At 36.0% G+C, this 17,806-nt stretch overlaps 1 protein-coding gene across 1 annotated transcript; it reads left to right on the top strand.

The window, feature by feature from the left end:
• Positions 1-15,000: 15,000 nt before the first annotated feature.
• On the top strand, positions 15,001-15,378 carry LOC147480867 (uncharacterized). Its single transcript, XM_086578766.1, has one exon. It carries the CDS (start codon positions 15,001-15,003, stop codon positions 15,376-15,378), a length of 378 nt encoding a protein of 125 aa, XP_086434892.1.
• Positions 15,379-17,806: the final 2,428 nt, after the last annotated feature.

Raw genomic sequence — 17,806 nt, 5'->3', positions numbered from 1 at the left:
AGATATGTCGGCATGCAGCTTTTCGAAGTCATTTGGAAGGATCTTCGAAGAAAATAGACAATTCTCCGATGTAGCTTGGAATGATGAATAATCTGGGATTTTGCTGTGTTGATTGTTTGGCCAGACACTCGACAATATTCTTTCAACAAATTGTTCAAAAGATATTGCTCATTGAAGCCACATTTGCCAAAGATAAAGAGATCATATGCATACATGAGATGTGAAACAGGCTCAGAATGCCTCCCTAGCTTGTAACCATGAATTAAACCTTCCCTTTGCATCTTCAGAAAATTTAAGGATAAAATCTCCGTGCAAAGAATGAACAGATACTGAGATAAAGGGTCTCCTTGGTGGAGACCCCTTGTGGCAGGTGCCGACTAGCAAAGTCGGTAAAACTTTTGGGTGATACTACCGCTATAACTCAAAACGTAAGTAAACTAAAACTATCTTATGTGCCTATATTTTATCAAAGATTCTACTCTCAATCCTATGAGATATAGTGGAGTAGATGATTCGTTCCACTCCTAGTTCTTCCGCATATTGTGTTTTCTACGTATAAGTAATCTTAACTAAAAAGTCTAATGAGATATTTATGAAATGGCAACTAGACTACGATGCAACTACCCACAAGATGCAACTAGTCGACTATTAGAACAACTATGGGAATGCTACGTCGATTCTATGATAAGGAGTTAGAGGGGGATTGATTCCACCTTAACTCGACTTTAACGATGAATCGTTGTAATCCGAATTGAACTACTTCGCAGAACAATCTGGTTATTCCTAATCCCTAGTTACACATGGCATTTCTACCAATTCATAACTAGCATGTGAACGATTACACCCATTCTCATGGTGAACTAATCATTTCTAGAGTGAAAAGGAAATTAAGACGACTCTACGATAATTGGAATCAAGCTTTCATCAAGGCTTCTCAACCCCCTCTAATGGGGGTTTAGCCGAGAATCATTACGCAATCATTCCCAATGGAATTCAAACAAGACATGATATAAAGATTTGAACTTTACTTGTTTAAATCCAATTCAAAACTACTAATACAATAATTGAATTAAACTAATAATGACAAATAATTAAATCTACGAATTGAAATTAAACAATTAATGGAAATGAAACTAGATTATGGAGAACACTATTTTATTAATCTAATGAATAATAAAACAATAATTCAAATACTAAATTAATAATCTAACTAATCTAGGTCTAGCTATCTACGTAATAAGGGAATTTAGATCTAAACAATTGTAAATGACAAGAATCGAAATTGACAAACTAGCTATTTTATTTATCAAACTAATGAAGAACAATGATTCTAAAGATTAATCTAAAACAATAATTGAATTTAAACTAAACTTAATTTTATTACATGAAAACTAGATCTAAAATTATCTATATTTTTAGGTCTAACTAGCTACCTCTAACTATCTACCATTAACAAAGAGCTAAGCTTTTGTTTTTATATGTTTTCAGATCCAAAAATCGTACATGGGCTTGGAGCCATGTTTTGGGCCAGAGAATCAGGCCCAAAACCCAATTCTTTCAGTCCAAAAAGGCTTCTTCAGCTGCAGTTGTCTTCAACAGACTTTTCATCCACTTTTGCTCCTCTGATTAGGTTAAGGCTTAGACCATTGGAAAGCTCTTTCCAAGCCGGTCGTTTTGACATAAGGTAGGCCCAATTCCGAGGTCTGAGTTCAAAGATACGGCCTTCGGAAGTTCACACTGACTTTGTATCTTTGTTTACGGCGTCGACTTTTCAGCTTTTGACCGGGCTTTACAAAGGCTTTGTCTTCTTGAATCTTGGCCTTTAATCACAGAACTCTTTAGCAACCAACCATTGCTCCTTTATCTCATCAAAGTGGCACATTTCTGCACATAATTGACTTTGAAGCCCTAAACGATAAAAACACGTGAATCGATTAACTCTTAATTATTACTCACATAATGGTCTAAAAGTATGACTATTACAGGGTTAAAACTACAGTTTTGGGCTCTTATCAAACCACCCCCAAACAGCATTTTGTTTGTCCTCAAGCAAAGATGAGAAATTAGAATAAGTGACCAAAAATGGAGTTCTATCTACTCGTTTATTTGAGTGCGATTGCATTGACCATATGCAACAAGGCCTTAAACCACTAGGAATTCCCTAGTGGACGAGTTATAGCCTCGTGAGAGTTTTCCAGTGAAGGGACTCACAAACTTCATCTATACTACAACGACCAAGAAATAAAACTAACGACCAAGAAATAAAACTATTGTTTCCTTATTCATGCTTTAAATTAACTATACCTCTCACTAGCAATGCATATAGAGTAATCAAGTCGAAACCTAAGCTAATATATGCATAATAATCAATCATCTACAATAAAAATATATACAATGAGTAATACTATGAAATGCCTAGCAGGTTCGTTTCTGAAACTCGGAATAGCGTCTTTAAGTAGGTTCTCACAATAATAGTTTAGATACAACACTCTGATTTTTCCACTCATGTTTATTTACTCCGATTAATGCAAGTGGGCACACTTTACCTTACAATCTCAATGACAACAAGAAAGCCTGAGTCGATCAAACACATATGCCACTTACTATCACACTAACCTATTCCTAATTGAGCAAGAGGTCTTTATTAGGTCTTGCGGGGATTAGGAGATGGTTTAAGAAGGAAGAAAATGGATATTCAAAAAGGACAAGTATGAGATAATAGAGTCTTCATACTATGTAACTAGAGAAAACCTTGTTATTTACTTTTGTTTCTACACTTTGTTTCCATCCTAGCCATATATATATATATATATATATATATATATATATATATATATATATATATATATATATATATATATTTTTTTTTTTTTTTTCTTTTTCTTTGGCTTTTGACTCCTTTTATTCTATTTTTTTTTTTTGGAGTTTTTATTTTATTTCTATTTTTATTTTTTCTTTTCTTTGGATGGAAACTTCTTTTATTTATTTTCTCAAGTAATTAACTAACTTTTTGTTTACACAGGTTTTTCTCTTCTTCTTTCTTCCTCATTCTATTATCGGACTTATCTAAATTGGGTAGGTTGAATTTTTTATTTTGTTTTGTTTTGTACAGGGGTAAATGATTTGTGGTTTATGAAAGGCTCTGAAAAGGCTCAGAGGGGCGACTAGCGGAAATAATTCATAGGTTTGAATTTTTGGCTATATCGATCCAAAGAGGGCCTAAATTCTCGCTTAGGATATGGTTTAGTGATCAAGCAAGTGGACGTGTGATATCTCTATCCGGATTTTACTTCTCTCTTGTGTCATTTCTCAAATGTTTCGCTCATATAAGGCTTTAGGCTATATTCTCACAGGATTTGTAGAATAAGTACTCTAGCCTAGATTTCAGAAACTTACTGCTAACAATCATCGATACTCATGTAATATATTTATAGATAGATGCAAAGATTATTACCTACATATTAATATATTTATAGATATTCCAATCCAATGATCCATAAAACACTCTATTCCGACCATGGATGACATATAAGATAGTGGAAAATGCATCGAAGTGCGTGCATGACATACGTTATCCGAATGAATGAACTATAAATTCATAGAATATGTCAATCCGAATCGAATTACAATTAAACGGCCTAAACAACACTAATGGGACATAAAACATTCTAGGATGGAAACACGACCACCCCACCCCCAAACAAATGTTTTACAACAAGGTTTAGAATTTTTTTTTTTTTTTTTTTTTTTTTAAGTGGGTCTTTTAAAGTCAGATTCCCGAGACTTCCTAGATTACTATATTTATTATTTATATATATATATATATATATATATATATATATATATATATATATATATATATATATATATATATATTTATATATATATATATATATATAAGGAAAAACAATAATGAGTAAGGACATAATTCACTCCATAGAGAAACATGACTCAAAAAATCGGAGAAAACATGCAAGAGTAGAAAACGTGAATTATGTTAAACGTGGACTTAGGATCCCGTACTTACATGTACCACACACTCCATAGGGAGGGCTAATTACCTTAATGGTGCACTCACCAATATCTCGAAATGAAAGGGATGCACCAAACAAAAAATTGAGTCATTTATAGTCAGATGCTCGAGACTTTATCTAAACATATGTATGAACATGCAGTTTATCATATATCAACAATCGAAATAGTTGTGGATCATTCCATAAATATATATCACAGAAAACATATCCAAACACAATCAAGCACCAAGATTTTCCTATGACGCAACCTAGTGAAATGACAAATAAGTCGGATAACCCTATAACGTAACCTAGCATGCACCTTCTTTTTTCATTTTTGCACGAGGGTGTCCTAGTGAATAAGTGTGGAAAAGTGAACGGTTTGGGAAGATATGGTGGATATGGATAAGTTGTAGAAGGAAAGCATGTAAACAATGAGGATGTGGGTTTAGCACAAAACTCATTCAAGGTGTGTAGGTAGGACTGTCTCAAGTCTAAAAATGAAGGTGTCAAATGGTTTGTCCTTTCAAGTATTTGTTTACTAGGTGGATTTAAAAAATTGTGAAGCACAGGGAGAAACAAAAGGATCGAGTGCAAACTCGAGATTCCTTTGAAAGGGTGGAAGGAGGAAGTCGAGGTGGATGTTGTGCAAAGTAGTTCTTGATAGGGTGAATCATCACCGCTCTAAGAAACTCATCAATTCCTCATCTAGATTGGTCATATTCACATTACTATGGTAGTCCTCTATATCTTTGAGAAAGTCATTTATCTCGTCCTCATCCATAATATGTGTATCAACTAGTGTAGGGATGAAATTGTTGGAGTCTGAACTTCCAAAGGAAAGAAATTTGGGCATATGATTATCAGGGAACGTGTTGTTGAAATAATCTTGAGCGAAGCTCTCGATCATGCTAACCTCTCCATCCATAGACGAATCGGGTAAATGTGTCTTTGTTTTAAAAACATTTACTTCGACTGCAAGATGGCCAAAAGACATGGACATTGAACCATCGCGGCAATTAATGAGCGCATTGGTGTATTTCCCGGAAAGGGACGCCCTAAGATGATCGGGACAAAGTCGTTAGCGACTTCAGATCGAGGATGACAAAATCAGCCGGATAGTAGAAATCCTGAATTTTTACCAGCACATTTTCAACCACACCCTTAGGATACTTAATAGACCGATCAGCTAATTGCAACGTTATTTTAGTGGGTTGCATCTCGTCTAGACCTATTTGTCTATATAAATAAAACGGGAGTAAGTTAACACTATCCCCCAGGTCTAATAACGCGGTCGTCGTATAGGAATCTCCTAAGGTGCATTGTTCAGTAGGACGACCAGGGTCCTTGTACTTAACAATTCCATTATGTTTAGATAGAGTTGGGAATTGTTCTGTTAAGAAGACGTCTTTTGGTATATTGGTCTTATGCCTAGTAGTACACAACTCCTTAAGAAACTTAGCATGATGTGTTAGCTTTTTAATAGCTTCGAGGAAGGGAAGGTTTATAGTTAGATTCTTGAAAACGTCCCTAATCTCCTCATAATTAGTATCCCTAGTTAACATGGCTAATTTTTGCGGAAACGGTGGTTTCTCTCTATATTTAGCAATTGTATCACCTAGATGTTTAACCTTGGCTTTCTGTTTCTTAGGTTGTGTTGTAACTGGTACCTCTACAGTGGTAGGCTCTTCAGTTTCTATTTCGATATCTAGTAAAGTAGCGGTGTAGGGAGACTCTTGGTGGGGTAACTATAGGCATAGTTACTTTTGTTATCAACCACTCTGCCGAAGCGGAGAGTGGTGATGGCCTTTAGCTCACCTACATTTTCATATTCATTACTAGTATTATCGGTTACCTCAAAGTTTGTGTTTGTTGTTTTAGGATTAGGTATTGCGTGACTGAAAACACACCTTTGGGTTGGGCTTTATCTTGGGCCAATTGTTGGCTTAAATTATTAACGGATTGTAGAAGTTTGTTGGTTAGATTGAGCCATGGTTTGGAAAAGTTTTTGGCTCACTTGTATGAAGGTGTCAAGACGATCCGGTTGTGTGGGTGTAGTAGTCACGGGTGGTGTGATTTGGAACTATTTCGCGTGAATTATTTATGGGTGGATTTTGATAATTATTATTTTAGGAACGATACCTCTATTAGCATTATAATTATTATAACTACCTTGACCTTGTGCTTGACCTTGTCGAGGTTGCACTTGGTTGTTATAATTATTAAAATTACCCCGACCGCCCTTGTCGTGGTGGAGCTTGGTTAAACTGTCGCGTTGGCCTAACATATTGATTAGTGTACCCGGAGGTGTGGCGTTTTGGTTATTTTTCCAACCGAAGTTGGAATTTTGTCTCAAGGCGTTAGGTTCACTATTAATGGAACAAGCCTGTTCATAGGCTATAGGGCCGATGGAAGTCGGGGATGCTCGGGGCTCCAAAGAAACTACATGGATTTGAATTTACATTCATGACGAGGATAGACTTTTGTTGAACGAAATGGCCTCTACCTTTTTAGTGAGTGATTCGATTAGAGTTTTAAGCTCGGGATCGTGTTTAATTTCAAACATACGGCGGCCTTAATCGTATTTGAAGAACTAGCAGAAGCGGTGGATATCGTCACTACCCCCGGTTGTTATTTCGCTTAGTTTGATCCTCTAAAATTTATAAGCCTCGAGGCTCCTTTGCTTAAGAAACTACCCCCATTCATTATGTCTAGGACTTCTTTATGGTGGTGTAGAAGTCCTTTGAAAAGGCACGAACTAACGTGTCTTTCGCTAAGTTATGATGTGGACACTCTATAAGGAGATCGGGTGAAAACGATTCCAAGCCTCGAAAATGATTCATGAGGATTTTGTCGAAAGAAATGAATCTTGGAAAGCATCTCATCCGTCTTTAGGGGTGGGTAAAAATGTTCCATAAACAAACGAACAAGTTTAGCCCACGAGTCCACGTAATTAGGCGTTTGGGCAGTTAACCAAGACGCCGCCTTTTATCGGCTAAGGTTAAAGGGAATACCACGAGTTTAATTTGTTCACCAACCGTAGGATGGTGGAATGTTGTTAGGACTTGTTCAATCCTACGACGTGCCGATAAGGTTTTTCATGGTCTAAACCATGAAAAGCGGGTAACAAATTAAAAATATTTGGGGATTCGAAATCCACCACGGGTCCGCTAGAACGATGCAAGATTTAGGGCTATCGCCAAGGCTTTGTAGAAGTCGAGAGAGAGTCTCTCCGCCGTCGGGCATTGCATCAGGTCGTAGAGTATGTGGAATAGTAGTTAGAGGTGCAATGAGTGGTATACTAGATAGGCGTGCTTGTTGATGTTGCTGTGTAATTATGCTCGGTGTTTTTGTTCGACCAGACCTTAATCTCATACAAGACTAAGACCAAACTTAGCTAATTAAGTCAACACTCCAAATAATCCTGATATACTAGTATAAACCTCTAACAGGAGATGCGAGGTGTGGAAGAAAGGAATACCTGATTGCGTCCTTGCTTCTCTTATGAATAGCGTCTTGTTTCCGTGTGTTCAGTGTATATAACTAGTTTATAACACTGAAAAACTTGAAAAATCAAAGTTCGAATCAAAACTGTGGAAATCCGGCAAAATTCCTCTCAGGGCACGGGTCGCGCTCACTTTGGGCTCGGGTCGCGCTCAGTGTAAGTTCAAGTTACAGTGTTTAGGCGGTGGTCGCTGCTTCCGGCTGGTGCGTGCTTTCGACTTCCAAGATAGCTTAGCTTGGCGCAGTCGCTCCTTTTTGAAGTCAGTCGCCAAGTAAAAAAAAAAAAATTTCCGAGGAAGTTTAAAGCTGAAAAAGACAACCACAGTTAGAATCGAACAAGGGTGGGTGGGTGAAATGGGACTTTAAGAAGAGTTGTTATACTACGAAAACAATGCAAAAGTGAAACTAAGATGGCAGCGGAACTACCCACAAGATGCAACTAGTAGACTATTAGAACAACTATGGGAATGCTACGTCGATTCTATGATAAGGAGTTAGAGGGGGATTGATTCCACCTTAACTCGACTTAATCCTACTAACGATGAATCGTCAGAAGTGAATTGAATTGAGCGCCCATGAGAAACAATGCAGTTACTCCTAATCCCTAATTACACATGACATTTCTACCAATTCATAACTAGCATGTGAACGATTACACCCATTCTCATGGTGAACTAATCATTTCTAGAGTGGAAAGGAAATTACGACGACTCTACGATAATTGGAATCAAGCTTTCATCAAGGCTTCTCAACCCCCTCTAATGGGGGTTTAGCCGAGAATCATTACGCAATCATTCCCAATGGAATTCAAACAAGACATGATATAAAGATTTGAACTTTACTTGTTTAAATCCAATTCAAAACTACTAATGCAATAATTGAATTAAACTAATAATGACAAATAATTAAATCTACGAATTGAAATTAAACAATTAATGGAAATGAAACTAGATTATGGAGAACACTATTTTATTAATCTAATGAATAATAAAACAATGATTCAAATACTAAATTAATAATCTAACTAATCTAGGTCTAGCTATCTACGTAATAAGGGAATTTAGATCTAAACAATTGTAAATGACAAGAATCGAAATTGACAAACTAGCTATTTTATTTATCAAACTAATGAAGAACAATGATTCTAAAGATTAATCTAAAACAATAATTGAATTTAAACTAAACTTAATTTTATTACATGAAAACTAGATATAGAATTATCTATATTTTTAGGTCTAACTAGCTACCTCTAACTATCTACCATTAACAAAGAGTCAAGCTCTTGTTTTAATACTTTCAGATCCAAAAATCGTGCATGGGCTTGGAGCCATGTTTTGGGCCAGAGAATCAGGCCCAAAACCCAATTCTTTCAGTCCAAAAAGGCCTCTTCAGCTGCAGTTGGCTTCAACAGACTTTTCATCCACTTCTGCTCCTCTGATTTGGTCAAGGCTTAGACCATTGGAAAGCTCTTTCCGAGTCGGTCATTTTGACATAAGTTAGGCCCAATTCCAAGGTCTGAGTCCAAAGATACGGCCTTCGGAAGTTCTGCTAACTTTGTGTGTTGTTTCTGCCCGCGTCAACTTTTCAGCTTTTGACCGGGCTTTACAAAGGCTTTGTCTTCTTGAATCTTGGCCTTTAATCACAGAACTCCTTAGCAACCAACCATTGCTCCTTTATCTCATCAAAGTGGCACATTTCTGCACATAATTGACTTTGAAGCCTGAAACGCATAAAAACACGTAATCATTATTAACTCTTAATTATTACTCACATAATTGGTCTAAAAGTATGACTGTTACAGGGTTAAAACTACAGTTTTGGGCTCTTATCATGACTCACAAGTTACAAGTTTACAAGATGAAATTATGTTTGCTGGAGGCGATATCCCCGCTTGGGACATATGTCTTGTAGTGGTACTCGGTGTGAGTAAGGCACACGGATATGAGTGATTTGGCAAATGTGTGTAGTGCAAATCGTGGAGTAGGAACTAAAGGTTGGGCTGTGTCTTTTAATAAATGAGTCAACGAGATAATTAATAAGCAAAGTAAAATATCGATTTTACATGTGATGGAGCTATTGCATATGATGTATATGATTTCTTGTGAGAAATGTTTATGTGGTTTGTGTGAGTTGATACTCAAGAGGGATGAATGTACTCCCTGGTTGTGACTTTTTCCTCATTCTCATAAGTAGACGAGTGATATTAAAGTAAAACATCAGTTGTGATATAGTTCCTCGTTCTTATCAGTAGACGAGTGGTTTTTAAGAAAAATATTGGCTTTAAGTATGAGCGAGTTGTTGGATATGATTGGTGATATATTATGATATGCTGCATATAATTTCTTACGAAGGAATGTGAATATGGTTAGCGTGATATGATGGATATGGTGGTGTGATATGAATGTTAGTTAATATTGGCGATATATTATGCCAGATCATATATACCCATGATGGTTGCAGTGAGAGTAGACGTATACTATAAATGATTACGTTTAGAAAATCTAACTTTGTTTTGCAGGAGGATATGACTTATTAACTTTTTATGCAGAGACATTGTCCTACCCTAAGACGACATGTTGGCTTAAAGGTAAAGTATATCAAACTCATATTTAAATAAGTTATCATATGTGTATGTAATAAGTGGAAATTATATTGTGAGTTATTTTGGAAAGTGAGAATGATGAATATTGTTATATGAGGTTTTTTTTTTGAAATGTATATTGGGGGTTGAAATATTACTTGGGAAGAAACTACATGTCGTGTTGAGAAAATGGAACTAACTTGTCTTTCAAGTTGAAATGATTGTAATAGTATATTCCTTTATTAGAAATGTTGAATATGTTGTTTTTATTTTAGTTTTACTCATACCAGCAAATTCAATTTGCTGACCCATGTTTGCTTTGTTTTGTAACATGGGTTTGTTCTTGGGAACATAGATGGTGGAGTGCAGTGGATGAGGACACGTGATTTGGAGTTGCTCTTGGGTCTTATGGTTTAAGTTTTCTGAAGTGTACAGTTTTGTTTTGAGACAGATGTAATAGAGTTGGTTAGTTTCTTTGTAGTTTAATAATGTGAATGAAGGATTGTTCATTTTAGTTTTAATTTGATCTCAGATTTTTAATATCGTAGTTGATAATATGTTATTAGGTTTCGTTTCGCCCTGAGTTTTCAGATGATTGAATAGGGTGGCGATTGAGATATTTATATCTTGAAAAAAAATTCCTATTTTAATTTTCTGGAAATTTGGGGTGTGACACACAAGCCAGAATACAATAGTGACAACGGAACACTCCATCTTGTTCAACTTATGTTTTGGGCAGCAACTTCACGGCCATGTGGAATAGATCAGCCTAGGCAATGATAAATTTGTGGTACTTTCATTGCAATTCGTATTCTAATGTCGGCACCTTTTGTGTTGCAAGGAAAGTCACATAGAATCATCATGCGTACAAATAACTAAATCAATATAGTAGACTCCAAATCTCACTCCACCACCGTTTTATTCAAAATCCACTCTTATTACATGCAAATTCCAGAAAACAGATTTAAAGTTCCTATATACAAATCTTAATGCAAGTCTTCCACCCTTGTAAATAGCCTTCATAATCACTCTGTAGCAGCTCTAGGATGATTGCATTGATGCCATGTAAATCCTTGGTAGTACGGTAGTACCATGCAAAACTGCAGATATGGAGCTAAAATGGTTAGCAGACAAAATAAAATCTGGCAAAGCAAATACATTACTCTCTTTAGATGTCAAACTCAACTTGAATAGGTTATCTAAGTGTGTTCCAACTCATTGCTCCTCTTCACATTTGAGGTCTCTGCAGAAAATAAAGAAAGTTATATTATATTTGTAATGATGATGGTGTGATAGTAAGTGACAAGCGTGATCAATTGACCCAAGTTTCTTTGGACGTCATTTAAATATGTGATGAATATAATTGGCTCAAAATACGAGGTAAAAGTTGTAAATGTATTGACAACCAAAATCACTGAGAGTTGCTGATAGTATTAGTCAGTTGCTTCTTCATTATAGCAAACACAGATACTACAACATGTTTTGATTAACGTGTTTTCTTGATCAAGATCCAACGGTTGTCCATCACTGTAAAGTCAAACTCATCAGGTACAATATGACAAAGTTATGCGCAGTAGGTAAAGAGGAGAGAGAGAGTGTTGCAGGTCCACGTGGGCATTGTTTGAAAATAAGGAGAAGGGCAAAAGTGTCAAAAGTGAGGTTGAAAAGTCAAAATTGGAGAGTGGTTACTACTTGGGAATACATTGACATTATGGGTTACTAATTGGGAAATTACCCAATAGAGAAATAACCTATTTGAAAGTAAATAATACACACAAAAGAGGTAGACATAAGGTACATTAGGGGTGGGCAATGGTAGGATCGGGATAGCCCTCGCCCCTAAACATTTAAAAGCCCTTCCGGATATTAGGGTCCGGGCCCGCCCTACTCTAAAGTCAGCATAGGGCGGGTCGGGCCGGTCACAAGTCTAAATCAAACGACCCGACCACTAGCCCTCTTTAAGGGCTTTAGGATTAGGGCTTTAGATAGGGCCTATATATATTTTCTTTTTTTTTACTACATCGGTTTTAAAACTCATTTATATTACAAAAATGTACAATAATCTACAAACTCAAAGTCCAACCAATCTAGTAATAATCCCGTATAAGTCCAAAAATTTAAAATGCACATCCACAATCTAATGAATCCAGTACACGAGAGTTGAATTTGTTCTTCTTTGTACTCAAACCTCACTAAAATTACATTTAACATTAAAATACATAGACAAATAATTATATTATCATTTTAAAAGGAAGAAGTAATAGATATAAAGAAGAAACATAATAGTTTTTGGTTAATGGTCATGGAAGTTGTTAAACTATTTGTAATATCATAAATTATTTCTATAATAGATTCAAACAAATATAATATTATCTTTCTTCTAATTTAAAAGTGATTCAAGCTTTGTATATGGAAATGAAAATATTGGCTTTTGAACAAGTGATGGAGAAATGTTTGATATTATAAATGTCATTTTTCCGACAAAGGGTGTTTTTTGTTTCTATGTTACAAATGTCCGCTCGTATTTTGCTTTAATGGTGTGGAAGGAAACCTTTAGTTTTAGACTTGGCTTGGATGTGAATAAAAATATAATTTATAAGAAATAAGTGAGAAAAGAAATTGAGAATAATAAGTTATGGACTTTGACTTGATGATCAAAGGAATAAAGTCTTATTTTTATTAAAGGCTAGTGCTCATTGTTCTTCATGGTGCTTAAGTTGACAAGTTTTTGTTATATAAAACAAGTTATTGGAAGTACCCTTGGGTGTAATGATAAATTAATGTTATTTTAATTGAAAATATTTAACAAAAGAGTTGGACAATTATGGTATGTGTATTTAAGTGGTACATACACTTGGTTAGGGTCGGGCCTATGTTTTAGAATCACCATATTCAAACAATTGTAGGGGCGAGGTTAAGTCGTTAGGGCCAAATTCCCACCCCTAAGGTACATACACATCACCATATTCAAACAATTGTAAAGCAATAGCCGTACCCTAAGCCCAAAAGAAACATAAAATAATAGCAGACGCCAAGTGCCAAAGAGACCCACAAATAAGCCTGACACTGATAAAAATTTACCATGTGGATCAACAGGCCTTTTGGTTTTCATCGCGTCAGTAGGAAAACCTTACGCATAATCCTATATAAAAGTAAATAATTCATAATAGATTATTACAATAAACATGAAGAGCAGAAAAATCTAGATTCATTTCTTCTCTTTTCTGTCAGATGGTAGTCATTTAATCTTAACATATAGAGTTTAAATGTTTAATACATAAATAATGTATCTCTATGAGAGGGAGACCAAATGGTTCTACCAGAGCTAAATTGATGAAGACTCTTTAACAAAACGAACATTTTTGAAAGTGTTATCAAAGCACAAAAGGCCTAACTATGTCAAATAGTATATCTGTTAGAATGATTAATTAATGTCAACACGATACCTTTGTCTTAGTAGCCACGCAATATACCTCAAGAGAAACACCCTCAGACCCTACAAGTGCTATCCGTGAGTTCGAGAACTCCTAAGAACAATCAAGCTCTTCTTCAACTCTCTATTATGTCGTCTCTGTTAACAAAGAATGCTCTCTCTTTTGGAGTTACCTACCCTTAGCAACAGTTAGGACTTTATTTTCAGGAACTTTACAACTTCTTGCAACCATGCGAGTTTTATTTGCAGCAGTCTTGCTACATCCTTTCATAACTTCACCAGCCAACAGACCTACAGTATCATCATAGGAGATTCTTGATCCTTTTCTCTTTCTCGGGTTTACATCATCTTTCCTCTGAACTAGAACATCAACTTCTTTGGATGATATACCGATTTTTCGTCCGAATAGGTTCTCCAATTGTCGTATTTTTGACAAGCCAACAAAGCAAACTGATTCTTGCCATTCTCATTTCTTTGTTCTTAATCTGTCGTCTGTCGAAACTTCTTTAAGTAGTAATGTGTCAGTTTATTTGTCAGGCTTAGAAGTAATATGTCAGCCTATCGTTTTTAAACTATTTATTGGATAGGGAAATGAAGTTGTAGTAATTTTTGTTTTCTCTCTGCCTGACTCCCCTCTCTTCTACAGCTTAGAAGTTGATTAATGGCTCGAGTCATGGCTTCTTTAGGATTGTTTACCTTGGACTGAGGATTATTACATTGATTATTTGATGACATAATTTTGTTGTGAGGATTAACTTGGTTTAATGTTGAGGACTTTGTTGCCCTCATTCTACTTCCATTTGTGTTCTATTGTTGTGTTCTAAACATATACCATGTGACAGGGTAGTGTATATAATAATTGCTCACTTGAATGTAGGTGACCTGGTCTTACAGAGCAGATACATACAACATATATATACGTGAAGCTATTAAGCATCAACTTAGAATGATCCGTGAGCAGAATTTTCTTAAAATACCACGTGTGCACCGGCTACTTTCACTATATCTGGGTTATGTGGATTCAAAAAATTATCTCGGTTATGCAGAACTTTATATACTATAATCCTTTCTTAGACATAGCAGCTTTATACAAACAAATTTGTAAATTTTCATGTGATATATTGGTATCAAGCATTCATATTTATTTACTTTTAAATTTGAATTTTGCAGCAATCTATGTTATTGAATTCCAAAAACGAGGTCTACCACACGCTCACATACTACTCTAGTTGCACCCTGATGACAAGCCTTCTACACCAGCTGACATTGATAAGATTATATCAGCTGAACTTCCAGACAAAAATGATGACCCGTTGTTATATGAAATTTTATTAGACAACATGATTCACGGTCCATGTGCAGAGCTAGACAAGAATTCACCTTGCATGAACGAATGAAAATGTACCAGACTTTATCCAAAAGAATTTTGCGAAGAAACTACATTCGATGACAATGGATTTGCAAAGTACATGAGAAGACCAGGTAGAACAGCTACTAAAAAACAGAAGAATAATACTTTCACCGTTGATAACAGATGGGTTGTTCCTTATAATCTAGCTCTTTCAAAGAAATATGGAGCACACATCAACGTGGAGTTCTGTAATAGAAGCCAAATGGTCAAGTATCTCTTCAAATACTTGAGCAAAGGTCAAGATAGATCCACTGCTGTTGTTGAGACAGATACCACTGTCGAAAACACAGAATCCGAAGAAACAATAATACAAGTTGATGAAATTCAAAGATTCTTAGACTGTTGGTATGTATCTGCACATGAAGCTTGCTGGAGATTATTTGGATATGATATCCAATATCGATACCCACCTATTGAGACTACCATTCCATCTTGAAGGCGAACATACGGTGTTCTATCATGACGATGATAACACAAATGAAGTCATCACCCGTGAAAGTGCAAAGAAAACCAAATTTACAGAGTGGATGCACTATAACCAATTACATGAAGATGGTAGACACCTGAGGTATGTTAATTTCCCATTAAAATTTGTTTGGGTTGATTCTCTGAAATATTGGCAATTAAGACAGAAAGGAGTAATAATCGGAAGGATATTTTATGCACATCCGACATCAGACGAATGGTATTAAATGTTCAAAAAGGTGCAACGTCATATAAAGATCTCAGAACTGTCAATGGCAAGGTGTATGAGGATTTCAAATCAACATGTGTTGCACTTGGATTGCTGCAAAATGACGACGAATGGAACGATGCAATCATTGAAGCAAGTCAATGGGATAGTAGTGCTTCCTTGAGGCAGGTATATGCGACACTATTAGTTTTCTGTGAGGTTAGTGAACCTTTGGTTCTATGGAACAGACATTGGGAGTTGTTTACATACGACATACTGGACAAAGAAAGAACTTGAGCAAATGACGGTGATATGATTTTAACACTTAAAGAGCTTAGAAACCATCGCCGATCGAGATTGATTGACATGAAACAAGTAAACCGTCAACTGAAGGATTTTAAGATACCGTTCAAAGATATGAGGTCAGAACCTAGAGACCCAGATAGACTCATCACGGAAGAACAAGAATATAGTCACAATGAAATGCACTAACAATTTCATGAAATGCAAAACTGCCTGAATCATGACCTGAGGACTATATATGATGAAATTATAAATGCAGTCAATACAAACTCAGGTGGGTTTTATTTTGTCTATGGAGGAGGAGGGACTGGCAAGACATTCCTTTACAATACCATACTGACCCAACTGCGGTCACAAGGGAAAATAGCCATTGCAGTTGCTTCTTCGGGAATAACAGCTCTACATTTTCCAGGTGGAAAGACAATGCATTCAAGATTTAAAATCCCAATAGAAATTGATGAGTACTCAACCTGCAATATAAGTCAAAACACCATGCTGGCCAGACTTATTCAACGAGGTGATCTTATAGTATGGGACGAAGCTCCTATGACCCACAGGCATGATTTTGAGGCAGTAGACAGGATGCTGAAAGATCTAATGGGCAAAGAAAATGAAAACAAGATCTTTGGAGGTAAAATTATTCTGTTAGGGGGATATTTCAGGCAGATTTTATCTGTCATTCAAGAGGTGCAAGGGAATTAATAATTTCTTTATCGATAAACATATCACATATTTGGCACCATTGCAAAGTCTTCAAGCTAACTAGAAACATGAGCTTAGAGAATGTGGATTCTTCATTGGTGTCAAATTTCAGCAAGTGGGTATTAGACCTCAGAGAAGGAACCCTACCTGGCATTTCCATATTTGAAGGTAAAGAAAAAAATTGGATCCAAATTCCTAATGATGATCTTCTTATTCCCCCTGGCGATGACAGCATAAGTGATATCGTGTCAAGTATTTACAAAGATTTACCATCAAAATACATGGATGACAACTACTTCAGAGATAGATGCATTATGTCACCTACAAACGAGTCTGTAGATGATATCAACTCCCACATCCTGTCTTCTTTCGACGGACAAATGTGTGAGTACTTCAGCGCCGATTCAATAAGCTCCATATCTAATAATATTGAAGAAACGATTAAGACGCAGATACCCAGTTGAATTTCTTAACACAATTAAAGGATCTGGTCTTCCAAATCACAAGCTGGAGTTGAAACTTGGCACGCCAATCATGCTCATTAGAAACATAAACCAGAGCCTTGGTCTTTGTAATGGAACAAGACTTATTGTTATCAAACTAGCTCCAAAGGTCATTAGAGCAAAAATTATAACAGGGAGCAACATTGGCGGGGAAACTGATATATCAAGGATAGAGACAACTTATAAGTGAACGAACTGGCCTTTCGGTTTGAAGAGAATACAGTTTCCAATAAAGATTTGTTTCGCAATGACAATAAACAAAAGTCAATGACAGACATTGAAGCATGTGGGGGTATACTTGCCTAAGCCAGTTTTCAGTCATGGAAAACTATATATAACACCCCGGCTTTTATTTGCTTTTCCTATAATAATATTAATAATAATAATAATAATGTAAATAGATAAAACAGAAATAGGATATCCAGTAGTTCGGATAAAATCCCGTAAGTAAGTAGATAGGTTTAAAACCCTTGTTTTTTGGGGAGGTTTTAAAAACTAGAAAATAGGGGTTTCTCACGTAGAGTTTTTAGGAAAAAACAAAACGAGAGTGTTAAAAAAAAAAGAGTTTTACTGAGAGAAAAAAAAAGGGGGGTTTGAACAAGAAGGATCGTCGGCCAAGGTTTGACGAAGGCGTTGGGCTTCGGGGGTTTAAGCTCGGGGAAGCTGTTCGGGTTTTAAAACGC

This window comes from Coptis chinensis, chromosome 8 (assembly GCF_015680905.1).
Source record: "Coptis chinensis isolate HL-2020 chromosome 8, ASM1568090v1, whole genome shotgun sequence".
NCBI lineage: Eukaryota > Viridiplantae > Streptophyta > Magnoliopsida > Ranunculales > Ranunculaceae > Coptis > Coptis chinensis.
Note: the sequence above shows the minus strand (reverse complement) of the source record. Positions and strands in the feature narration are given on the sequence as shown.